Source organism: Quercus lobata, chromosome 7 (genome assembly GCF_001633185.2).
Source record: "Quercus lobata isolate SW786 chromosome 7, ValleyOak3.0 Primary Assembly, whole genome shotgun sequence".
NCBI classification, from domain to species: Eukaryota; Viridiplantae; Streptophyta; class Magnoliopsida; order Fagales; family Fagaceae; genus Quercus; species Quercus lobata.
In genome coordinates this window covers 39,600,347-39,625,073 of record NC_044910.1, presented here as the reverse complement: position 1 = coordinate 39,625,073, position 24,727 = coordinate 39,600,347, and the positions used below count along the sequence as shown (strand labels likewise).

Sequence of the window (24,727 nt, the reverse complement as noted above, 5' to 3'; positions counted from 1 at the left end):
TGTTACAATTTGTATTTTAATTTGAATCTAACAAGTTGTTAGACTTGTTTTTAACACAAAATTATTAGGTTACTTCATTTAGCCTACTAAAATAACATATTCATAAGTGTTATTTCTTCCTCTTTTGGTCCCTGCCGTTACATCAGAAACGGAGAAAGCTATAGTGGCAAACGGCAGGAATAAATAATACTAAATTAATATTCACATGGCCTAAATTAATAATAAAAAAGGTTTTTTGGTATTAAAAAATGCCATATCAGCATCTAAATTAAAAAAATTAATTTATTAATTTTAACTAAATAAACAGAATTAAAAACTAAAAATCATATGAATTGAGATCTAAGTATATCTTGAACAAGAACATAAACTCATATCCAAGAACACAAACCCAGAAATTAAAAAAAAAAAAAAATTACAGATCTAAGTAGATTGCAACAAAATATAAATTAGATCTGGAAAAATCAACAAATCAAAGAATTCAAGTCTCACAAAAATAAATAAATAAATAATAAATCAAAAGGACTGAAATGCTCACTGCCTCCATTCACAAAGAGCAAAACCTTCCTCTAGCTCCATTTTGATCGATGGCGGAAGCATCGGACCGTCGGAGCTGAAAACACCGTCATCAATGCCGATGCTGATGTTGTTTTCATCAAAACCACCGTAACAGTTCTCGTTCCCATTTCCATTATCCACGTGGATCGGGTTGAACGGAGATTGGGAGTAGCTAGGGTTTGGATCGTCGAATCCGTAGATCTCAGGCGATGCGGAGGCGTGGTCGACGGCCGCGTCATCGTCAGCTGGAAATCCCCCAGATGGGAAGCTAGAGTAAGAAGCATAACCTTTGCCGGCGGCAGTGAAGCTCCGTTCATCTTCGTCATCAATGAAATGACTATTCAATGTGTTCACGTTAATCTCCTCCTCGCCATCAATGTCGTACGCGTTGAAGGAAGACATTGCTCTCTCTCTCTCTCTCTCTAAAAAAACAAGTAAAAAACAAGGAAGACATTTACTGGGGTTTTTTTTATTTATTAATTTCTGGGTTTGTGTTTTTGAATTTGAGTTTGTGTTCTTATTGTTCTTGTTCAAGACACACTTAGGTCTCAATTCATATGATTTTTAGTTTTTAATTTTTTTATTTAGTTAAAATTAATAATTTTTTTTTAAATTTAGATGCTGATGTGGCATTTTTTAATGCCAAAAAACATTTTTTATTATTAATTTAGGTCACGTGGATATTAATTTAGTATTAGTTATTCCTGTCGTTTACCACATCAGCTTTCTCCGTTTCTGATGTAACGACAGGGATCAAAATGAGAAGTGTTTTTCAAGATAGGAATTAAAAGCAGTAAAAATAAAATGTAGGGACTAAAATGGGAATCGCCTAAAAATATAGGAACTAAAAGGTGTTTTTCGCCTTTTTAATTTTGTCATAATTGTTATAAGTCCAAGAAACTAAAACGTCAAGTAGAAATATTTTTAAAAAATATATATATATATTAAAATAAAAAGAACAAAGGATATAGTAAATGTTAATGAAGATGAAGAAAAGCAAAATGATAAACATGATGATAGTATTGACTTAGATGGAGTTGATTAGGCAATATGATAAATATGATGAAAATGAATTATTATTTTTGGGTCATTTGTAATGTATATTATCACTTTTGAATTTAAGCAATTTGAATGTTTATGTTATAAACATATGCTAGTTTGATTTATTTTGTTAGCTTGTTAAATATTATTACATAAGTGATGAATAAATTAGTCATTCATTGAATATATTCAAATTTTATAATGAATATACCTGTAGGGACACAATTTTTAGTGACCCAATCCTTGTCGGTCAAGTCTTGGGCCAAGAAGTCCCACACAATGAATTTTTTTGTAGAGTATGGGCTCAAGAACTTAGTTTCAATTAGCTTAAACAGTTTGTTGCATGGATTAAGGGAATACAGAAATAAGGATGAAAAATGCCACCGTCAAGTGAGATCCCTCACAAATGATAAGGCATAAAACTTGATTAATGGACGCAGATTAATGCAGTAAGATTTCTCTACAGTGTTCTCTCCTCCTCTTCTTTCTCCGTCCCCCCTCTTGGGGGACTTTTTACATATTATATAGGCCCTTTCATATCATCTGGGTTTTACACTTGTTGATCATCCAAACCCCTACTTGAGCACCTGTCCCATCAAACACCCCTATCAATTCTTTGTGAGTTGCGGTAGCCAAGGTAGCACTGTTCAAGGGTCTTCTCTTCATTAATGCGGCCAGGAGAGTAGTTGTAATGCATTTAATGTGGTGGTGGCAGCTTTTGCTGAGATATCTCGGGTTTCCTTCCTTTTTATGTATTTGGAAGATGGACTGTGGTGGCTTGGACGCGCCTTTGATTTGGATTTTGCAGTGTCCGAGGAGAAATTACTCATCAGACATGTTTTCTTTGCCCCAGTGGGCCTAAATAAGGATTGCTTGGGCCAGGATGTCTCCTCGGACGGGCTTCGTTCTCGGACGGGCCTAGGGCCCAGCCAGCCTATTATTTTGGGCCGGTCCCTACAATAGCCCCTCAAAACTCCGGTTTTTGATCTCCTTTCGAGGAGAAAAGCGGGGTTTTGACATTATAAAAGATGGAATTAATTAGATCCTAGTTCATGCATGTGGGGGCAACTACTTTTGACACGCTACAATTTACGAGGCGCGGCTATTTACTCCAGGTGGCTTTGTGTCTCCCTTATCCAACGGCGAGGCGTAGATCTAACGGCTGACATTCTTCCCTGAATTCTTGAGCGGGAATGATTTCCTTTTTTCCACCTAGCTATATAAAGCCCTAGAGAGGTTCATTTTTCTTTTCTATCTGCATATTAGAAGTCCAGAGAACTCCAGAGAACTCCCACGCCCAGAGATTTACGAGCACTTCCGACCTCCAAATTTCTGTAGCCATTTCTGCAAAACATCCTTCCTTGAAAAGATTTCCACGCATTTTGCTGATAGTTTGTGAAGTTACTCGTAAGTTCCGCTCGTTTCGTTGCTTCGAATTTCTCCTCGGCTCTCAATTTTCTTCTCGGTTTTCTTTCTGTCACCCCAATTTAGCTTAGATAGGTAGATTCAAGGATCTAGTAGATACCCCAGCTGCCATGGAGGCCTTTAGGGCAAAATATCATATCCCATCGGGTGTGGTTCTGTAGTATTGTCCCCTAGAAGGAATATTAACAGATAGAGATGTGGGTCAAGTCGTCATTCTCATGATTGCTTTCATAGAAGGGGGAATGACACTTCCCATGCGTAGGATTACCCGGGACTACTTGTAGCAACATAGGTTGACACCACATCAGTGCGTTCCAAACATGTTCAGGGTATTAGACTGTGTAGATGTTCTGAACGAGCGGATGGGTCTAAGCCTTACCTGGCACGATGTGGTTCATCTGTACGAGTGCCATTACATCGAGAAGGGGGGGTATTACCTTAAATCCCGGTCCGAGGTCGTTAGGCTAATCTTCTGCCTCCCCATATCCAATAAGACTATGAAGAATGATTTCCTCATTGCCTCAAGAGAGTGAAGCGATGGTTTTCATTGTCCGACTCGGGCAGGAATTCCAGGTGTGGCGCCTTTAGGGCCAATCCTTTAAGAAGGGGGCTTAGCTCTTTGGATTCATTCCCTTTTTTGCTTAAGAATCAAAAAATTTTATAACTTAACTCTAATCTCCTTCTTGGCTATTTTGCAGATAGAGCTCTAGTTGCTCCTAAGTTGAGCCACGTATACGTTCAGGCCTTGAACTATTCGTTGAGGTCAGAAATCTACGTTACCGAGGACGGGCAGCTACGTGCGGCTCATTTGGTTTTGGACTACCAACCCCTAACCCGCTCTTTCCAAGCCATTGGCCACGCCATAAGAGCTGGTAGTCCAAGGTTAGCTAGGATTGACGTATCCAAGCCCAAGTTTTTGGTTCGACAAGATCTCAAGCCTGTCGTGTTACCTGGCGTTCGGAATCCTCCGTCAGTTGCGCAATTGCCTCTACCAGACAATCTTGAGGTTGCTACACAACCTAAAGAAGAAACTGAATCATCTCGTCTTTCTCTAGAGGAGGAGATAGACGAGTTCTACTTCAAAGAAGATATTCCCAAAGCTCCTCTGATTGAGCTTTCTGATCCCGAGGAAGAGCAGGACCGAAATTCAGTGGTCGGCACGCCAATAGTTATAGCCTGCTCGGAAGACTCCTCAGACGAAGAGGTAGATAATATGGCCTCCGGCAAAGGAAAAAGCCTTAAAGAGTTAATGGCCACCCGAGGCAAGGGTCAATCATCCAAGGCACCAGCTCAGTCGCAGACCCCTGTTCTTCCTCCGGTCGCTCCTCAGCTCCCGTCTGATCTCAGCCTTAAGGTTAACCCAGACCTAAAGAAGAAAAGGCCGGTTGACACCCCTGAGGAAGGTGAGGTGGTCCCCCGCCCGGTCAAGCAGCAAAAAACCACCCGGGGGCAGAAGAATAAAAGGGCTTCTTCCGTAGAAAGCCGAGAGGAAGAGAACCGGGCCGAAGTGCGTGTTAATCTGCGCACTTGGAGCCCGAAGCTGGAGGTAGACGGGGTCGCTATTTCCTATACTGCCTCGGTCCGAGAATACAACAGGGGCCGAGCAGGATACATAGCTGAGGCCCTGGAGTAGCCAGTGCTCCTTCCTCGGGACATGGAGGCCTACAGGCGATTCTCCCAGCCCGAGCTCTTTCTATCCCTCAAGAGGGACCTTGCAATGGTAAGTGACTCTTCTATCCTTCCATTAAATCATTAGACCTCGTTGCATTCTAAGACATTGTCTTCTTGTTTTGTGGGCAGATCACTCAGTAGGTGTTTGTGGCCGAGGAGTACTGCCGCAACAACCGCAACTTAGCTGAAGCTGAGGCTCAGTCTCGTGTCAAGGTTGAGAAATCCGTAGGGTCCCTCAAGCAAGAGAATTTTGAACTCTCGGAGAAGTTCAAAGAGTCGGAGAAAGCCCGCAAGAGCGCCCTGGTCGGGCTAAAGAATGCTGAAACCCAAGCCGAGGACCAGCGCTAAAAATTGTTCGTGACCGAGACCAGCCTTGCCACTGAGAAGCAAACAGTGTTGGATCTCAAGGCTGCGCTACAGAAAGATGAGGAGGAGATCCGGCTGGCTAAAGAAGAGGTTCAGCTAGTTCGGGAAGCTGCCGAGGCTGAAAAGAAGGCTGCTTATCAGCTTGGGGCTGGGGAGATTGAAGCCAGGCTCTCCGAGGAGATTCCAGAGGTATGCAGGGATTACTGCAGTATCTCATGGGCTCATGCCCTTGATGATGCAGGGATTCCTGCAGACTCGGCGCTGAGGTTGCCCGAGAAGGTCTTCTACCTGCCGGAGATTCGAGAGATTCCTGACGGCACTCTTGAAGCTTCTGAGCAGGCCATGGCTATTCCTGATGCCATCCCTTTGCTTGATAAGGCCAAGGACCTGCCAAGGAGTCTGTCTCCGAGGTTCTTGGGGTAGATTCCCAAGCCAAAGTGGTTCCTCCTCCTCAACCCAAGCAGAAAGAGAATCCTCCTACTGAGGCTTAGCCTGTAGGGTTTTTAATTACTGTATTTCATTTCATTTTTTTTTTTTAGAACGAGAGTTGTCTTATTTTTTGTTCTTTTGTGAAGACCTCTCTTTGTGTTGACTTCGGCTTATTGATATAGAATGTTCTTTTTTTTATTCTCTTTTGGTACTTATGATTGATGCTGATATGAATCCATTATTTTGTTCAAAGCTAATACAGTTCCTCTATTTAATGTTTGCAACAATATAAACAAATATAAACGAATGAGAAAAAACAATGTCGTGCGACGAACTTAAAACGATAGATGCCCTTATACTAAACTAGGCACGTACCTTAAAATCGCACAAGTGTTCCAACTTGTTAATTTCCCGTAAGTCCGTGGTTCGAGGAGCCATGCTGGACTTTAGTTCTATCTAAAACTTGCATAGACACCATAGTTATTAATTTCCCCTAAGCCTATGGTCCGAGGAGCCATGCAGGACTTAGGTTCTGTTTAAAACTTGTATAGATGCCATAAGTTATTAATTTCCCCTAAGCCTGTGGTCTGAGGAGCCATGCAAGACTTAGGTTCTGTTTAAAACTTGGATATATGTCATAAGTTATTAATTTCCCCTAAGCCTGTGGTCCGAGGAGCCATGCAAGACTTAGGTTCTGTTTAAAACTTGTATAGATGTCATAAGTTATTAATTTCCCCTAAGCCTGTGGTCCGAGGAACCATGCAGGACTTAGGTTCTGTTTAAAACTTGGATAGATGTCATAAGTTATTAATTTCCCCTAAGCCTGTGGTCCGAGGAGTCATGCAGGACTTAGGTTCTGTTTAAAACTTGTATAAATGTTGTAGGGACACGATTTTAGTTGACCCGATCCTTGTTGGTCAAGCCTTGGCCCAAAAAGTCCCACACAATGAATTTCTGTAGAGAATGGGCTAAAGAACTTGGTTCCAATTGGCTTATTCGGTTTGTTGCATGGACTCAGGAGACACAGAAATAAGAACAAAAGGAGGTAACAGTGAAAAGAGATCCTTCTCAGATGATATGGTCTCCAACTTGATTAACAGGCACAGATTCATGCAAATAAAACCTCTACAATGTTCTCTCCTCCCTCTCTCCTTCTGTTTGTTCTCGTCTCCTTCTCTTGGGGGACTTTTACATATTATATAGACCCTCTTCTATCATCTAGGCTTTACACTTGTTGATCATCCAAACCCCCACTTGAGCACCTATCACATCAGACACCCTTATCAGTTCTTTGTGAGTTGCAGTGACCAAGGTGGCACTGTTTAGGGGTCATTAATGCGGCCAGGAGAGTAGTTATGGTGCATTTAATGTGGTGGTGGCAGCTTTTACTGAGATATTTTGGGTTTCCTTTCTGTTTATGTGCTTGGGAGGGAGACTACAGTAGCTGAGATGCACCTTTGATTCGGATTTTGGAACGTCCGTGGAGGAATGACTCCTCGGACGTGTTCTCTTTACCCCTGCAGGCCTGGATAGGGATTCTAGGCCACGACGTCTCCTCGGACAGATGGGTCCTCGGACGGGCCCAAGGCCCAGCCAGCCTATTATTCTGGGCCGATCCCCACAATAGCCCCTCAAAACTCCGGTTTTTGATCTCCTTCCGAGGAGAAAAACGGGGTTTTGACATTTACAAAGGATGGAACTAATGAGATCTTGGTTTGCACGTGTGGGCAGTTGCTTTTAACGCGCTACAATTTACGAGGCAGGGCCATTTACTCCAAATAGCTTTATGTCTCCTTCATCCAACGGCAAGGCGTGGATCTGACGGCCAGCATTTTTCCTTGAATTCTTGAGCGGGAGTGGTTCTCTCTCTCTCTCTTGCTATATAAAGCGCCAGAGAGGCTCATCTTTTCTTTTTCTTTTTTTTACCTGCATATTAGAAGTCCAGAGAACTCCAGAGAACTCCAGGGCCCAGAAATCTACGAGCACTTCCGTTCTTCAAATTTCCATAATCGTTTCCGCGAAACGTCCTTCCTAAAAGAGATTTTTGAGCATCTCACTGGTCGTTTGTGAAGATACCCGTAAGTTCCGCTCGTTTCGTTGCTTCGAATTTCTCCTTGGATTTCACATTTCTCCTCGGTTTTTATTTCCATCCCTCCCGTTCAGCTTAGATGGGTAGATTCAAAGACCTAGTAGACACTCCGGCTGCCATGGAGGCCTTTAGGGTAAAATATCACATCCCGCAGGGGGTGGTTCTGCGGTACTGTCCCCCAGAATGAGTATTGCTAGATAGAGACGTGGGTGAAGTGGTCATTCCTATGATTGCCTTTATACAAGGAGGAATGACACTTCCCATGCGTAGGATTACCCGGGACTACTTGTTCCACCATAGGTTGACACCACACCAATGCGCTCTAAACATGTTCAGGGTATTAGGCTGCATAGATGTCTTGAACGAGCGAATGGGTCTAGGCCTGACCTGGCATGATGTGGTTCACATGTACGAGTGCCACTACCTCGAGAAAGGAGGGTATTACCTTAAATCTCGATCTGAGGTGGTTAGGCTAATCTCCTGCCTCCCCATATCCAATAAAACTATGAAGGATGACTTCCTCATTGCCTCAGGAGAATGAAGCGATGGTTTTCATTGTCCAACTCGGGCAGGAATTCCAGGTGCGGCGCCTTTAGGGCCAATCCTTTAGGGCCAATCCTTTAGGGCCAATCCTTTAGGGAGGGGGTTTAGCTCTTCGGATTCACTCCCTTTTTTGCTTGAGTCATAAATTTTGTAGTTTGACTCTAATCTCCTTCTCAGCTGTATTGCAGATAGAGCTCTGGTTGCTCCCAGGCTGAGCCACATGAACGTCCAGGCCTTGAACTATCTTCTAAGGTCAGAAATCTACGTTGCCGAGGACGGGTAGCTACATGCGTGTCATTTGGTTTTGGGCTACCAACCACTAACCCGTTCCTTCCAAGCCATTGGCCACACCATAAGAGTTGGTAGTCTAAGGTTGGCTAGGATTGACGTATCCAAGCCCAATTTTCTGGCTCAAGAAGATCTTAAGCCAATCGTGTTACCTGGTGTTCGGAATCCTCCACCAGCTGAGCAATTGCCCCCGCCAGACAACCTTGAAGTTGCTGCGCCAGTTGAAGGAGAGACCGAATCATCTCGTCTTTCTCTTGAGGAGGAGATAGATGAGTTCTACTTTGAAGAGGAGGTTCATAAAGCCCCCTTGATTGAGCTCTCGGACCCTGAAGGAAAGCAGGATCGAAACTCCGTGATCGGCGCTCCGATTATTATAGCCTGCTCGGACGACTCTTCAGACGAGGAAGTAGACAATATGGCTGGCAAAGGAAAAACCTTACGAGAGTTGATGTCTTCCCGAGGGAAAGGTCAATCTTCGAAGGTGCCTGCTCAGTCGCAGACCCAGGACCTCCCTTCCGTTGCTCCTCAGGTTCCTTCTGACCTGGGCCTCAAGGTCAACCCGGACCTAAAAAAGAAAAGGCCGGTTGAAATCCTTGAAGAAGGCAAGGTGGTGCCCCGCCAGGGCAAGCAGCAAAAAACCACTCGGGGGCAAAAGAATAAAAGGGATTCCTCCGTGGAAAGCCGAGAGGAGGAGAACCGAGCTGAAGTACGTGCTCAACCGCGCATTTAGGGCCTAAAGCTGGAGCTGGATAGGGTTGCTATCCCTTACACTACATCGGTCCGAGAATACAACAGAGGCCGAGCAGGGTACATAGCTAAGGCTTTGGAGCAACCAGTACTCCTCCCTCGGGATATGGAGGCCTACAGGAGGTTCTCTCAGCCCGAGCTCTTTCTATCCCTTAAGAGGGACCTTGTAATGGTAAGTCACTCTTCTACCCTTTCGTTAAATCATTAAACATTGTTGCATTCTAAGACAATTTTTATTTTGTTGGCAGATCACTCAGCAGGTGTTTGTGGCTGAGGAGTTCTGCCACAGCAACCGCAGCTTAGCTGAAGCTGAGGCTCAATCTCAAACAGAGGTGGAGAAAACCGTGGGGTCCCTCAAGCAAGAGAACTTTGAACTTGCGGAGAAGTTCAAAGAGGCGGAGAAAAAGCGTCGGAGTGCTGAGGCCGGCTTTAAGAACGCTGAAACCCAAGCGGAGGACCAGCGCCAACAATTGTACGTGACCGAGACCAGCCTGGCCACTGAAAAACAAACAGTGCTGGATCTAAGGGCCATGTTACAAAAAGCTGAGGAGGAGGTCCGGCAGGCCAAAGAAGAGGTTCAACTAGCTCGGGAAGCAGCCGAGGCTGAGAAGAAGGCCTCTTATAAGCTTGGGGCAGAGGAGACTGAAGTCAGGCTCTCTGAGGAGATTCCAGAGGTATGCAGGGAGTATTGCAGCATCTCATGGGCTCATGCCCTTGATGCTGCAGGAATTCCTGCAGACTCGGCGCTGAGGTTGCCCGAGAAGGTCTTTTTTCCGCCAGAAATCCGAGAGAATCCTAATGGCGCTCCTGAAGCTTCTGAGTAGGCCGTGGCTATTCCTGATGCCATCCCTATGCTTGATAAAGCCAAGGACCCTGCCAAGGAGTCCATCTCGGTTGTTCCACCTCAGCCAGAGCAGAAAGAGAATCCTCCTACTGAGGCTTAGATTTTAGGTTTTTAATTATTGTACTCTTTTTTATTTTTGAATGAGAGTTGTCTTTTTTTTGTTCTTTTGTAAAGACCTCTCTTTGTATTGACCTCGGAATATTAATATAGAATGTTCTCTTTATTCTCTTCGGATGATCAGTAACACTATTCCTCTTTTTAACGTTTACAACGATATAAACAAATATAAACTAATAAGAAAAAAGGGATGTCGTGCGGCAAATTTGAACGATAGTCGTAATTATACTAAACTACGCACGTACCTTGAAACTGCACAAGAGTTCTAAGTTGTTAATTTCCCCTAAGTCTGTGGTCCGAGGAGCCATGCAGGACTTAGGTTCTGTTTAAAACTTGGATAGATGCCATAAGTTGTTAATTTTCCCTAAGTCTGTGGTCGGAGGAGCCATGCAAGACTTAGGTTCTGTTTAAAACTTGTATAGATGCCATAAGTTGTTAATTTCCCTTAAGTTTGTGGTCCGAGGAGCCATGCAGGACTTAGGTTCTGTTTAAAACTTGGATAGATGCCATAAGTTGTTAATTTCCCCTAAGTCTATGGTCCGAGGAGCCATGCAGGACTTAGGTTCTGTTTAAAACTTGTATAGATGCCATGAGTTGTTAATTTTCCCTAAGTCTGTGGTCCGAGGAGCCATGCAGGACTTAGGTTCTGTTTAAAACTTGGATAGATGCCATAAGTTGTTAATTTCTCCTAAGTCTGTGGTCCGAGGAGCCATGCAGGACTTAGGTTCTATTTAAAACTTGTATAGATGTCATAAGTTGTTAATTTCCCCTAAGTCTGTGGTTCGAGAAGCCATGCAGGACTTATGTTCTGTTTAAAACTTGGATAGATGTCATAAGTTGTTAATTTCCCCTAAGTCTGTGGTCCGAGGAGCCACACAGGACTTAGGTTCTGTTTAAAACTTGGATAAATGCCATAAGTTGTTAATTTCCCCTAAGTCTGTGGTCCGAGGAGCCATGCAGGACTTAGGTTCTGTTTAAAACTTGTATAGATGTCATAAGTTGTTAATTTCCCCTAAGTCTGTGGTCCGAGGAGCCATGCAGGATTTAGGTTCTGTATAAAACTTGGATAGATGCAACTGGACTAACGAGTGTGCGTTGATCGTCAAACAAAGCATAGGCAGAGCTACTTTTATTAATAATAATATCTTCTTAGATTATTTACATTCCATGGGCGAGGTACAGTTTTTCCATCTAGGTCTTCTAGGTAATAAGCACCTATTCAGGCCACGGAGGTGATGCGGTACGGTCCTTCCCAGGTTGGTCCCAGCTTACCCCAGGAAGGGTTTTTGACACTGCTGAGAATCTTTCTCATCACGAGGTCAGCTGGACTCAAAGGTCGCAGCCTTACGTTAACGTCGTATCCCTGCTTTAGCTTCTAGTTATAGCAGGCCATATGGATCATCGCTTTCTCCCTTTTTTCCTCAGCTAAATCTAGACTTCTCCCCAATAGCTCATCATTATTGTCTGTGGTGAAGGCGTCAGACTTCAAGGTAGGGAAGCTATTCACGATTGGGAGTACGGCCTCAGCCCCATAAGTCATTGAAAAGGGAGTTTCACCCGTTGACCGCCGCGGCGTCGTCCGATAGGTCCATAAAACATGCGAGAGCTCTTCCACCCATCTGCCCTTTGCATCATCCAATCTCTTTTTCAGACCGCATGCTATGACTTTGTTCACGGCCTCGGCTTGCCCATTTCCTTGAGGGTAGGCAGGAGTGGAATACCAGTTAATGATCCCAAACTCGCAGCAATACTCCCTAAAGTTCTTACTATCAAATTGGAGACCATTGTCCGAGATGAGTGTGTGTGGAGTTCCGAAGCGTGTAATAATGTTTTTCCAAATGAATTTCTTGACATCCACATCCCTGATGTTGGCCAAAGGTTCAGCCTCCACCCACTTGGTGAAATAATCAGTTCCGAGTATTATGTATCGCTTATTTCCTGTCGCTTCGGGGAAAGGATCGACAATATCAAGACCCCACTGAGCAAACGGCAAGGGGCTGGAGAGAGGGTTAAGGACTCCTCCGGGTTGGTGGATATTTGGGGCGAATCTCTTGCACTGATCACACTTCTTTGCATATTCTTGGGCCTCCCTTTGCATGTTCGGCCACCAGTATCCTTGGGTAAGTGCCCTGTGCACCAGCGATCTTCCTCCGGTGTGACTTCCACAAATCCCCTCATGTAACTCTTCAAGCAAGGACTCGGATTCTTCTGGGTGTATACATAATAGGTATGGCCCAGAATAGAAGCGCCGGTATAGTTTGTGGTCTTCCGATAACCAGAACCAAGGGGCATTCCTCCGTATCTTCTCGGCTTCTAGTTTCCCTTTTGGTAGTGTATCACCCTTTAGGAAGTTCACTATAGGATCCATCCAACTAGGACTCTTTCTAACCTGATGGACCTGAGCTTTCTTTCCTCTAGTGGAACTTGTCTGGCATAAATCCTCAACAAGGATTGTCCTGGGCAAGTCATGTGCAGAGGATGTGGCTAGAGTGGCTAGGGAGTCTGCATGTGTGTTCTCACTTCTCGGAACATGCGTCAGGTTAAAGGATTCAAAGTCTAACTGCAGACGTTTGACCCGGCCGAGATATTCCTGCATTCGGGCATCTCTAGCTTCTAACTCGCCCATCACCTGGCCCACGACCAATTTGGAGTCCGAGAAAGCTTCCATTGCCCTTCTACCCAATTTCTGAACCATCATCATCCCTTGAAGCAAGGCTTCGTACTCGGCCTCGTTCGTAGCCGAGAACCCAAATCTTAGTGATTTCTCAATGGCAATGCCTTCAGGCGATATTAAAACTATCCCAATTCTAGATCCTCTTTGGTTGGCTACACCATCCACATAGACTTTCCAGCACAAGGTCTCCCATGTTGAGATTGTGCCAACGGATTTTCCATCCATGTCTTCCTTGTCGGTTATTGTTTCTATAGAGGGTTCAGCGAATTCTGTGACTAAATCTGCGAGGACTTGACCCTTGATAGAAGACCTAGGCATGTATTTAATGTCAAAAGCACCCAACAGCGCACTCCACATGGCGATCCTTCCTGTGTAATCGGCGCTTCGGAGCACCGACCGAAGGGGAAGCTGTGTTAAAACAATAACCGTATGTGCCGGAAAGTAATGAGGGAGCTTCCGCGTGGCATGCACTACTGCCAGAATTGCTTTCTCCAATGGTAAGTATCGCACTTCGGCCTCATGTAATGATTTACTCACGTAGTACACTGGTCGTTGTACCCCATTGTCATCCCGTATCAGTACTAGGCTTATAGCATGAGGGGCTACGGCTATGTATGCAAACAGTACCTCGTCTGCCTCAGGGCTAGACATGATGGGTGGTCGCGACAAGTATTCCTTGAGTTGCTGGAAGGCCCGGACACAATCCTCCAACCACTCAAACCCTTTCCATTTATTTATCAAGAGGTAAAAAGGTCGACATCGGTATGCAGATCGTGATATGAACCGGTTTAATGCTGCGATCATGCCAGTAAGTTTCTATACTTTTTTCGGATTTCGAGGAGCCTGTAGGCTATTGATCGCTTTGATTTGGTCTGGGCTTACCTCTATCCCTCTGTGAGTTACCATATAGTCTAGGAATTTCCCAGACCCGACCCCGAATGAACATTTGGAAGCGTTGAGCCGCAGCTTGTGCTCTCTTAAGATGTCAAAGATGATCTCCAAGTCCTTTACATGCTCGGACACTATTTTGCTTTTTACAACCATATCGTCTATGTAGACTTCAATAACTTTGCCCAGCTGTGGTTCGAACATTCTGGTCATCATTCTTTGGTAAGTTGACCCTGCGTTCTTCAGTCCGAAGGGCATTACCTTATAGTGATAGTTCCCGATGGGTGTCATGAAAGCCGTCTTCTCTTGATCCTCCAATGCAAGGGGTATCTGATGATAGCCCTGGAAAGCGTCCAGGAAGCTCATTCGAGGGTGGCCTACAGTTGCATCCACCAGTCGGTCAATTCGAGGCAGAGGGAATGGGTCTTTCGGGCATGCCTTATTCAAGTCTGTGAAGTCCACACAGACTCGCCATTTCCTCGTTTTCTTTCTCACCACCACTGTATTTGACAACCATTCAAGGTAAAAAACTTCTTTAAAGGCTCCTGCCTTTTTTAGCTTCATCACTTCGTCTCTAACAGCACTGGCATGTTCCTTTGAGGGACGTCGGGGTGGTTACTTCTTTGGAATGGAAGATGGGTTAACATTCAAGTGGTGACAAATAAGGCTAGGGTCAACCCCCGGGGCATCGTATCCGTCCCATGCAAACACATCGATATTTCTTCTCAGAAACTTGACCAGTTCCTCTTTTTCTTGAGGAGCCAACTCGGAGCCAACCTGGAAAAATCTCTCAGGGTTATTGTGAACGGCAAACTTTTCTAAACTCTCACACCTTATCTCCTCGGCTGGCTCATCGACCTGCCCTGTCTAGGTGGCTAGTTGCTATAAGTTCTCAGAGGCCGAGGACTCGGCATTGGACCGACGCAAGATGGCGGCCACCATGCACTGCCTGGCCATGGCCTGATCTCCACGAATCTCTTCTACTTGGCCTCTGGACGGGTATTTCACCTTTTGGTGAAGTGTGGAGGATACAGCTTCTAGGGCATGGATCCATGGCCTGGCTACTATCGCTGTGTAGGGCGAGTAGGCATCGACCACGATAAAGTCCACTTCCACCACCTCTGATCCAGTTTGTATGGGTAGTCTAATCTGCCCTTTTGGCGTGATAGTCTTCCCTTCGAAGCTGATAAGGGGAGAGTCGTAAGCCGTCAAATCCTCCGGCCTCAGGTTCAGCCCCTTGTATAAATCAGGATACATTACTTCTACTGCGCTACCCTGGTCTACCAGCACCCTTCTCACATCGAAGCCTTCGATTCTCAACGTAACCACTAAGGCATCGTCGTGAGGTTGGATAGTTCCCCTCTTATCCTCGTCTGAGAATCCTAATATTAGCGAGCTTCTCTTTTTAGACTTTTTAAATTCTCTTCCCCCGTCCTCGGCGGAGAGCTGAGCCACAGACAACACCCTGAAAGGAAACGACCCGGTTCTTCCTGGAGCGGCAAGGATGACATCGATCGTTCCTGTGGGGGGTCTTAAGGATACATCTTTTCGAGGCTCTTGCATCCCCTGGCCCGGATGACCGCTCGAGGGGTGTAAAAGGTGACGTAACTTTCCTTCTCAGACCAACTGATCTAGGTGATTCCATAGATTCCTACAATCTTCGGTGGTATGTCCATGGTTCTAATGATAGTGGCAATACAGGTTCTGGTTACGTTTTGAAGGGTCTCCAGCCATTTTTCCCGGCCATCTGAAGAAGGGTTTGTTCCTCACTTTCTCCAGCGCTTGTTGTACTGGCTCTCTGAACACGGCATTCACCGTTTGTATGTTACTTTGTCCGGCCTGTCTCGAAAAATATCTCCTTGGCTGATTGTGGTTATATCGTTCCGACCTGAAATCATTCGCCTTGGGGGGAATGATCTTCTCCTTTCCCTTTCCTTGTAGCTGATCTTCTTCCACCCTTTTGTACTTGTCGATCCTATCCATCAACTGATAAAAGTTGGCAACTGGTTTACCAGTGAGAGATTTCCTTAAGCCATGCTCGGTGGGGAGACTTCTTTTGAATGTGCTAATAGCGACATCATCATAGTTTTCATCCAACTCGTTATACATCTCCCAATATCTATCCGAATACGCCTTCAGGGTCTCTCCCTCGTGCATGGATAAGGACAACAACAAACTTAAGGGTCGAGGGACCCTGTTATTCGTAATAAAGCGAGAGTAGAAAGCCTGAGTGAGCTGCTTATATAAGCCTATGGAATTTGTCTTCAGGCTGTTGAACCATCTCATCGCCACTGGTCCCAAGCTGGATGGGAAGACTTTGCACATTAGGGCTTCATTTTGCTAATAGATGGCCATTTTTTGGTTAAACTGACTCACGTGCTCCACTGGGTCTGCTCGGCCATTATAGATGGCGAACGTTGGTTAACTAAAGCGTCGAGGTAACTTAGCCCCTTCAATTCTGTACATGAAGGGTGATTTTGAAATCTGGTCTAATGACCTATTCATAGCATCGTTTTCCAAACCCTTGCTGGATGGGCTCTCGTACTTTCGTACAGGCGAGACTCCTTCTCACAAGAAAAGGTTTCACTTAGGGTTGTTCTCGATCTCCATCGATAACTCACGTCCTCCTCGTTAGAGGACGCATCTGAACAGGAGGGAGATCGCTTGTGCTGCGCACGTCGCAACTTCCTTTTCAGGTCATCTACCTCTTGCTGCATGGCCTGATGACTGTTTCACCTTTGGGATACGTGACTACCTATCTGGGAATAGCTTTGGCTCGTCTGGGTAGTATGTATGCTTCCCTCACGATTCCCTCTACTACCTGGGTTGGCAGGGTTATTTTGTCGCTGGAACTCAACGGGTTCTGTCTGTTAAGGGTTAACCTGGTGAGGATTCTCCTGGTGTGGACCTGGTTCTGCCATGCTCAACCGTTGTGCTTACAGATACTCTAGTTTTTCCCACAGAAGACGCCAATTGTAGGGACACGATTTTAGTTGACCCGATCCTTGTTGGTCAAACCTTGGCCCAAAAAGTCTCACACAATGAATTTCTGTAGAGAATGGGCTAAAGAACTTGGTTCCAATTGGCTTATTCGGTTTGTTGCATGAACTCAAGAGACACAGAAAGAAGAACAAAAGGAGGTAACAGTGAAAAGAGATCCTTCTCAGATGATATGGTCTCTAACTTGATTAACGGGCACAGATTCATGCAAATAAAACCTCTACAATGTTCTCTCCTCCCTCTCTCCTTCTGTTTTTTCTCGTCCTTTTCTCTTGGGGGACTTTTACATATTATATAGACCCTCTTCTATCATCTAGGCTTTACACTTGTTGATCATCCAAACCCCCACTTGAGCACCTGTCATATCAGACACCCTTATCAATTCTTTGTGAATTGCAGTGACCAAGGTGGCACTGTTCAGGGGTCTTCTCTTCATTAATGCGGCCAGGAGAGTAGCTATGGTGCATTTAATGTGGTGGTGGCAGCCTTTGCTGAGATATTTTGGGTTTCCTTTCTGTTTACGTGCTTGGAAGGGAGACTACAGTAGCTGGGATGCACCTTTGATCCGGATTTTGGAACGTCCGAGGAGGAATGACTCCTCGGACGTGTTCTCTTTACCCCTGCGGGCCTGGATAGGGATTCTAGGCCACGACGTCTCTTCGAACAGATGGGTCCTCGAATGGGCCCAAGGCCCGGCCAGCCTATTATTCTGGGCCGGTCCCCACAGATGTCATAAGTTATTAATTTCCCCTAAGTCTGTGGTCGGAGGAGCCATGCAGAACTTAGGTTCTGTTTAAAACTTGTATAGATGGAAATGGACCAATGGGTATGCGATGATCATGGAACAAAACATAAGCAGAGCTGTTTTCATTAATAATAATATCTTCTTAGATTATTTACATTCCACGGGCGAGGCACAGTTTTTTCATCTAAGTCTTCTAGGTAATAAGCACCTATTTCGGCCATAGATGTGATGCGATACAGTCCTTCCCAGTTAGGTCCCAGCTTGCCCCAGGAAAGGTTCTTAGCGCTGCCGAGAATCTTCCTCATTATGAGGTCGCCTGGACTTAAAGGTCGCAGCTTCACATTAGTATCATATCCTTACTTTAGCTTCTGATGATAATAGGCCATATGGATCATTGCTTTTTCCCTTTTTTCCTCAGCTAAGTCTAGACTTCTTCCCAGTAACTCGTCATTGTTTTTTGGGGTAAAAGTGCTAGACCTCAATGTGGGGAAGCTGTTCTCGATCGGGAGTACGGCTTCGGCCCTATAAGTCATTGAAAAGGGAGTTTCGCTCGTTGACCGTCGCGGCGTCGTTCGATAGGTCCATAAAACATACGGAAGCTCTTTCACTCATCTCCCCTTTGCATCATCCAATCTCTTTTTCAGACCGCTCACTATGACTTTGTTCATGGCCTCGACTTGCCCATTTCCTTGGGGGTAGGCGGGAGTGGAATATCGGTTCGTGATGCCAAACTCGCTGCAGTATTTCCTGAAGTTCTTACTATCAAATTGAAGACCGTTGTCCGAGATGAGGGTGTGAGGAGTTCCGAAGCGCGTAATAATGTTTTTCCAAATGAATTTCTTGGCATCCACGTCCCTGATGTTGGCCAAAGGTTCAGTCTCTACCCACTTGGTGAAATAGTCGGTGCCGACTATTATGTATCGCTTATTCCCTGCTGCTTTACGGAAAAGACCGACTATATCAAGACCCCACTGAGCAAACGGCCAGGGGCTGGAGAGGGGGTTAAGGACTCCTCCTGGTTGGTGAATATTTGGGGTGAATCTCTGGCATTGATCACACTTCTTCGCATATTCTTGGGCCTCTCTTTGCATGTTCGGCCACCAATATCCTTGGGTGAGAGCCTTGTGCGCCAGCGATCTCCCTCCTGTGTGACTTCCACAAATCCCCTCATGTAGCTCTTCAAGCAAGGACTCGGATTCCTCTAGGTGTATACATAACAGGTACGGCCTAGAATAGAAGCATCGGTATAGTTTGCGGCCTTCTGATAACCAAAACCGAAGAGCATTCCTCCGTATCTTCTCGGCCTCCAAGTTTCCTTCTGGCAATGCATCGTCTTTAAGGAAGTTCACTATAGGATCCATCCAGCTGGGATTCTTTCTAATCTGATGGATCTGAGCTGTCTCTCTACCGGTTGAACTTGTCTGCCATAAATCCTCAACAAGGATTATTCGTGGCAGATCATGTGCAGAGGACGTGGCAAGAGTGGCAAGCGAATCCGCATGTGTGTTCCCACTTCTAGGAATATGTGTCAGGTTAAAGGATTCAAAGTCTAACTGCAGGTGTTTGACTCGACCGAGATATTCTTGCATTCTAGCATCTCTAGCTTCTAACTCACCCATCACTTGGCCAACGACCAATTTGGAGTCCGAGAATGCTTCCATTTCCTTTCCGCCCAATTTTTGAACCATCATCATTCCTTGAAGCAAAGCTTCGTACTCGGCCATGTTGTTCGTAGCCGAGAACCCGAGTCTTAGCGATTTTTCAATGGCAATACCTTCGGGCGATATTAGAACTAGCCTAATTCCAGATCCTCTCTGGTTGGCCGCGTCGTCCACGTAGACTTTCCAACGCAAGATCTCACGTGTTGAGATTGTGCCAACCGATTTTTCATCCATGTCTTCCTTCTTGGTTATTGTTTCTACGGAGGGTTCAGCGAATTCTGCAACTAAGTCTGCGAGGACTGGAACCTTGACAGAGGACCTAAGCATGTATTTAATATCAAAGGTCCCCAAAAGTGCACTCCACATGGCGATCCTTCCTGTGTAGTCGGCGCTTTGAAACACCGATCGAAGGGGAAGCTGGGTTAGAACAATGATCGTGTGTGCCTTTTATTGTAATGGGGGAGTTTTCGTGTGGCATGCACCACTGCTAGAATTTCCTTCTCCAATGGTAAGTACCGCACTTCAGCCTCATGTAATGACTTACTTACGTAATACACTGGTCACTGTACTCCGTTATCATCCCGTACCAGTACCAGGCTTACAGCATGAGGGGCTACCGCTATGTATGCAAACAGTACCTCGTCCGTCTCAAGGCTAAACATAATGGGTGGTCGCGACAAGTATTCTTTGAGTTGCTGGAAGGCCAGGACACAATCCTCCGACCACTCAAACCCTTTCCACTTATTCATTAAGAGGTAGAAAGGTCGGCATTGGTCTGCAAATCGTGATATGAACCAGTTCAATGCCACGATCATGCCAGTGAGTTTCTGCACCTCTTTCGGATTTCGAGGAGCCTGTAGGCTATTAATCGCTTTGATTTGATCTGGGCTTACCTCTATCCCTCTGTGAGTTACCATATAGCCTAGGAATTTCCCAGATTCGACCCCAAATGAACACTTGGAAGCATTGAGCCGCAACTTATGCTCCCTTAAGATGCCAAAGATGATCTCCAGGTCTTTCACGTGCTCGGACACCACCTTGCTTTTTACCACCATGTCATCTATGTAGACTTCAATAACTTTGCCTAGCTGAGGTTCGAACATTCTTGTCATCATCCTTTGGTAGGTTGACTCTGCGTTCTTTAGTCCAAAAGGCATCACCTTATAGTTATAGTTTCCGACAGGTGTCATGAATGCCATTTTCTCCTGATTCTCTAGTGCCAGTGGTATCTGATGATAGCCCTGGAAGGCGTCTAGGAAGCTCATTTAAGGGTGGCCTACAGTCGCATCTACCAGTCGATCAATTCGAGGTAACGGGAATGGGTCTTTCGGGCATGCCTTGTTCAAATCTGTGAAGTCCACGCAGACTCGCCACTTCCCCGTTTTCTTTCTTACCACCACCGTATTTGCCAACCATTCGAGGTAAAAGACTTCTTTGATAGCCCCTGCCCTTTCCAGCTTTGTCACTTCGTCTCTAACGGCACTGGCATGTTCTTTCGAGGGACGTCGGGATGGTTGCTTCTTCGAAATGGAGGATGGGTTCACATTCAAGTGGTGACAAATGAGATTAGGGTCAACCCCCGGGGCATCATAAGCGTCCCATGCAAACACATCAACATTTCTCCTCAAAAACCCGATCAGCTCCTCTTTCTCTTGAGGAGGCAACTCCGAGCCAACCTAGAAAAATCTCTCTGGGTCCTCGTCAACGATAAACTTTTCCAAACTTTCACACTTTATCTCCTCGGCTGGCCCGCTAATATGCCTCGCCGAGGTGGCTGGTTGCTATAAGTTTTCAGGAGCCGAGGACTCGGCCCTGGACCGACGTGAGATGGCGGCCACCATACATTGCCTAGCCATGGCCTGATGATCTCCGCGAATCTCTTCCACTTGGCCTCTGGATGGATATTTCACCTTTTGGTGAAGTGTGGAAGACATAGCCTCTAGGGCATGGATCCATGGCCTGGCCACTATCGTCGTGTAGGGCGAGTAGGCATTGACCACGATAAAGTCCACCTCCACTACCTCTGACCCGGTCTGGATGGGTAATCTGATCTGCCATTTCGGTACAACTGTCTTTCCCTCAAAACTGATAAGGGGAGAGTGTCAAATCCTCCAGCCTTAAGTTCAGCCCTTTGTATAGATCAGGGTACATTACCTCTACCGCGCTGCCCGGGTCTACCAGTACTCTCTTCACATCGAAACCTCCGATCCTCAGTGTAACTACTAAGGCATCATCGTAAGGTTGGATAATTCTCATCTTATTTTCGTCTGAGAATCCTAATATTAAAGAGCTTCCCTTTTTAAACCTTTTACACTCTCTTTCCCTGTCCTCGGCAAAGAGCCGCTCCACGGACAGCACCCTGGAAGGAAATGAGCCGGTTCTTCCTGGGGCGGCGAGGATGACATGTATCGTTCCCGTGGGAGGCCGTAACGACACATCTTTTCGAGGTACTTGCATTGCCTGGCTCAAATGACCGCTGGAGGGGTGCAAAAGGTGACGTAACCTTCCTTCTCGGACCAACTGATCTAGGTGGTTCCATAGATTCCTGTAATCTTCAGTGGCATGCCCATGGTCCTGATGATAGTGACAGTACAGGCTCTGGTTGCGTTTCGAAGGGTCCCCAGCCATCTGAAGAAGGGTTTGTTCTTCACTTTCTCCAGAACTTGTTGTACTAGCTCTCTGAATACGGCATTAACCGTCTGCATGTTACTTTGTCTAGCCTGTCTCGAAAAATCTCTCAGCTGGTTATGGTTATATTGTTCCAACCTGAAATCATTCCCTTTGGGGGGAATGATCTTCTCCTTTCCCTTTCCTTGTAGCTAATCCTCTTCCACCCTTTTGTACTTGTCAATCCTATCCATCAATTGATGAACGTTGGCAACGGGTTTACCAGTGAGAGATTTCCTTAAGCCATGCTCGGTGGGGAGACCACTTTTGAATGTGCTGATAGCGACATCATCGTGGTTCTCATCTAGCTCGTTATACATCTCCCAATATCTATCCGAGTACGCCTTAAGAGTCTCTCCTTCGCGCATGGATAAGGACAATAACGAACTTAGGGGTCGAGGGACCCTGCTATTTGTAATAAAGAGAGAACAAAAAGCCTGAGTGAGCTGCTTATAAGAGCCTATGGAATTTGTCTTTAGGCTGTTGAACCATCTCATCGTCATTGGCCCTAAGCTCGACGGGAAAACTTTGCACATCAAAGCCTCATTTTGGGAGTAGATGGTCATTCTTTGGTTGAACTGGCTTACGTGCTCCACCGAGTCTGCTCGGCCGTTGTAGATGGCAAACGTTGGTTGATTAAAGCGACGAGGTAACTTAGCCCCTTCGATTCTGTGCGCGAAAGGTGATCTGAAGATCTGATCTAATGCCTTGTTAATAGCGTCATTTCCCAAACCCTTGCTGGACGGGCTCTCATACCTTCGCACATGGTGAGACTCCTTCTCGTAAGAAAAGGTCTCGCTTGGGGGTGTTCTCGACCTCCGTCGATAACTCACGTCCTCCTCATTAGAGGATGCATCTGAGCTGGAGGGAGATCGCTTTCGCTGCGCACGTCGCAACTTTCTTTTCAGGTCATCTATCTCTCGCTGCATGGCCTAATGATTGTTTCGCCTTTGGGATACGTGACTACCTATTTGGGTATGACTTTGGCTCGTCTGGGTAGTATGTACGCTTCCCTCATGATTCCTTCTGTTGCCTGGGTTGGCAGGATTATTTTGCTGCTGAGACTCAATGGGTTCTGTCTGTTGAGGGTTAGCCTGGTGAGGATTCTCCTGGTGTGGACCTAGTCCTACCATGCTTAATCGTTGTGCTTACTGACACTTAAGTTCTCCCCACAGATGGCGCCAATTGTAGGGACACAATTTTTAGTGACCCAATCCTTGTCGGTCAAGTCTTGGCCCAAGAAGTCCCACACAATGAATTTTTTTGTAGAGTATGGGCTCAAGAACTTAGTTTCAGTTAGCTTAAACGGTTTGTTGCATGGATTAAAGGAATACAGAAATAAGGATGAAAAATGCCACCGTCAAGAGAGGTCCCTCACAAATGATAAGGCATAAAACTTGATTAATGGACGCAGATTAATGCAGTAAGATTTCTCTACAGTGTTCTCTCCTCCTCTTTTTTCTCAGTCCCCCTTCTTGGGGGACTTTTTACATATTATATAGGCCCTTTCATATCATCTGGGTTTTACACTTGTTGATCATCCAAACCCCTACTTGAGCACATGTCCCATCAGACACCCCTATCAATTCTTTGTGAGTTGCGGTAGCCAAGGTAGCACTATTCAGGGGTCTTCTCTTCATTAATGCGGCCAGGAGAGTAGTTGTAATGCATTTAATGAGGTGGTGGCAACCTTTGCTGAGATATCTCGGGTTTCCTTCCTTTTTACGTATTTGGAAGATGGACTGTGGTGGCTTGGACGCGCCTTTGATCTGGATTTTGTAGTGTCCGAGGAGAAATTACTTCTCGAACATGTTCTCTTTGCCCCAGTGGGCCTAAATAAGGATTGCTTGGACCACGATGTCTCCTCGGACGGGCTTCGTTCTCGGACGGGCCTAAGGCCCAGCCAGCCTATTATTTTGGGCCGGTCCCCACAATACCATTTATATATGTATATCTATAATTGTTTATATATTTTATTAAGTGTTTGTGTATCTTACAATACACGATATGAAAAAATCAAAAATCAATTCACGATACAATTTACGTTTTGACAACTATGTTACACCCATCACAGAGGAAGTCCACACCCACCTCTTCTCATTTCATAAATGCATTTCCTTTTCCTTCATCTTCTCTCCTTCCTCATCTCACTTTTCCTTTGAAAATTTTTGGTGCATCTGAAGAAGACCTTCAGAAGTTCCAAATCCTATAGTTCTCTCTCTCTCTCTCTCTCTCTCTCTCATGTTCATTGTTGTATTTTGGGTTTTATGTGATTATGTGTTTTGGGTTAGATAAATTCCAAATTGAAAATGGAAAGACATAGTAACAACCTAAAAATTTCGAAAGAATTTCATCCCTGTGACCTGAATTTTGTACCATAGGTTGCCTCAAAAAAGTAAAGACAAAACTGATAGGTACAAAGCAAGAGAGAGGTGAGGAAATTACCATATCCTGGGGTTGAATCGATGTCGGTGGAGATCAACCACGAAAAGTTTCGTCAAAGATCCTTGCTCTCTTGCCAAAGCAGACGATCTGAGTCAAAGGAGGGAGAAGCCAAGTGCTTGAAGAAAATGGGTTTTGTTTTAGTTGGTGAGAGGCGAGACAAATGAAATGAGAGGATGAGAGAGTAGGGGCACGCAAGTATCAGTTTCAATAAGTAGGCCCCACTAATTTATGCACAAATTTGAGTTTTAGAGATGAGATATGCACCCAAGATATAAAACCAAATAAATATTTTCTAAAGTTGGTGAAAAAATAGAGTTAGAGATACGAGTTATGGGTATTAAGTTTTGAGTTATGGAAACTGAGTTGTGAGTGATACTTAAACTAAACACCCAATGATTTAATTTCAATAACTTTAACTTTTGAGATAATTGATACTTTATCAACGTACATTACTACCCTTCTCACTACACAACAATTTCTCACTACCCTTTCACCTCACCTCATTACGGCCATTCCACTGCGCAACAATTTC

General features: G+C 45.3%; 2 protein-coding genes across 2 annotated transcripts; both read right to left on the bottom strand.

The window, feature by feature from the left end:
• Nucleotides 1-531: 531 nt before the first annotated feature.
• On the bottom strand, nt 532-24,371 carry LOC115952480 (clathrin light chain 2-like). The gene is made up of 2 exons (XM_031069662.1): nt 24,196-24,371; nt 532-977 (listed from the first exon to the last, which is right to left on the bottom strand). Exon 2 carries the CDS (start codon nt 955-957, stop codon nt 532-534), a length of 426 nt encoding a protein of 141 aa, XP_030925522.1. The 5' UTR covers nt 958-977; nt 24,196-24,371.
• LOC115952034 lies at nt 11,491-13,107 on the bottom strand. Its single transcript, XM_031069129.1, has 2 exons — nt 12,253-13,107; nt 11,491-12,093 (listed from the first exon to the last, which is right to left on the bottom strand). The coding sequence occupies exons 1-2, from the start codon at nt 13,105-13,107 to the stop codon at nt 11,491-11,493; spliced, it is 1,458 nt and encodes a 485-aa protein (XP_030924989.1).
• Nucleotides 24,372-24,727: the final 356 nt, after the last annotated feature.

Bases quoted from the DNA above. Each gene is read 5' to 3' on its own strand.
- LOC115952480 (XM_031069662.1), bottom strand. From the start codon at position 957: ATGTCTTCCTTCAACGCGTACGACATTGATGGCGAGGAGGAGATTAAC.
- LOC115952034 (XM_031069129.1), bottom strand. From the start codon at position 13,107: ATGCCTAGGTCTTCTATCAAGGGTCAAGTCCTCGCAGATTTAGTCACA. The intron at 12,094-12,252 runs GTGCACAGGGCA...CCGTTTGCTCAG, and splicing joins ACACCGGAGGAAGATCGCTG to TGGGGTCTTGATATTGTCGA.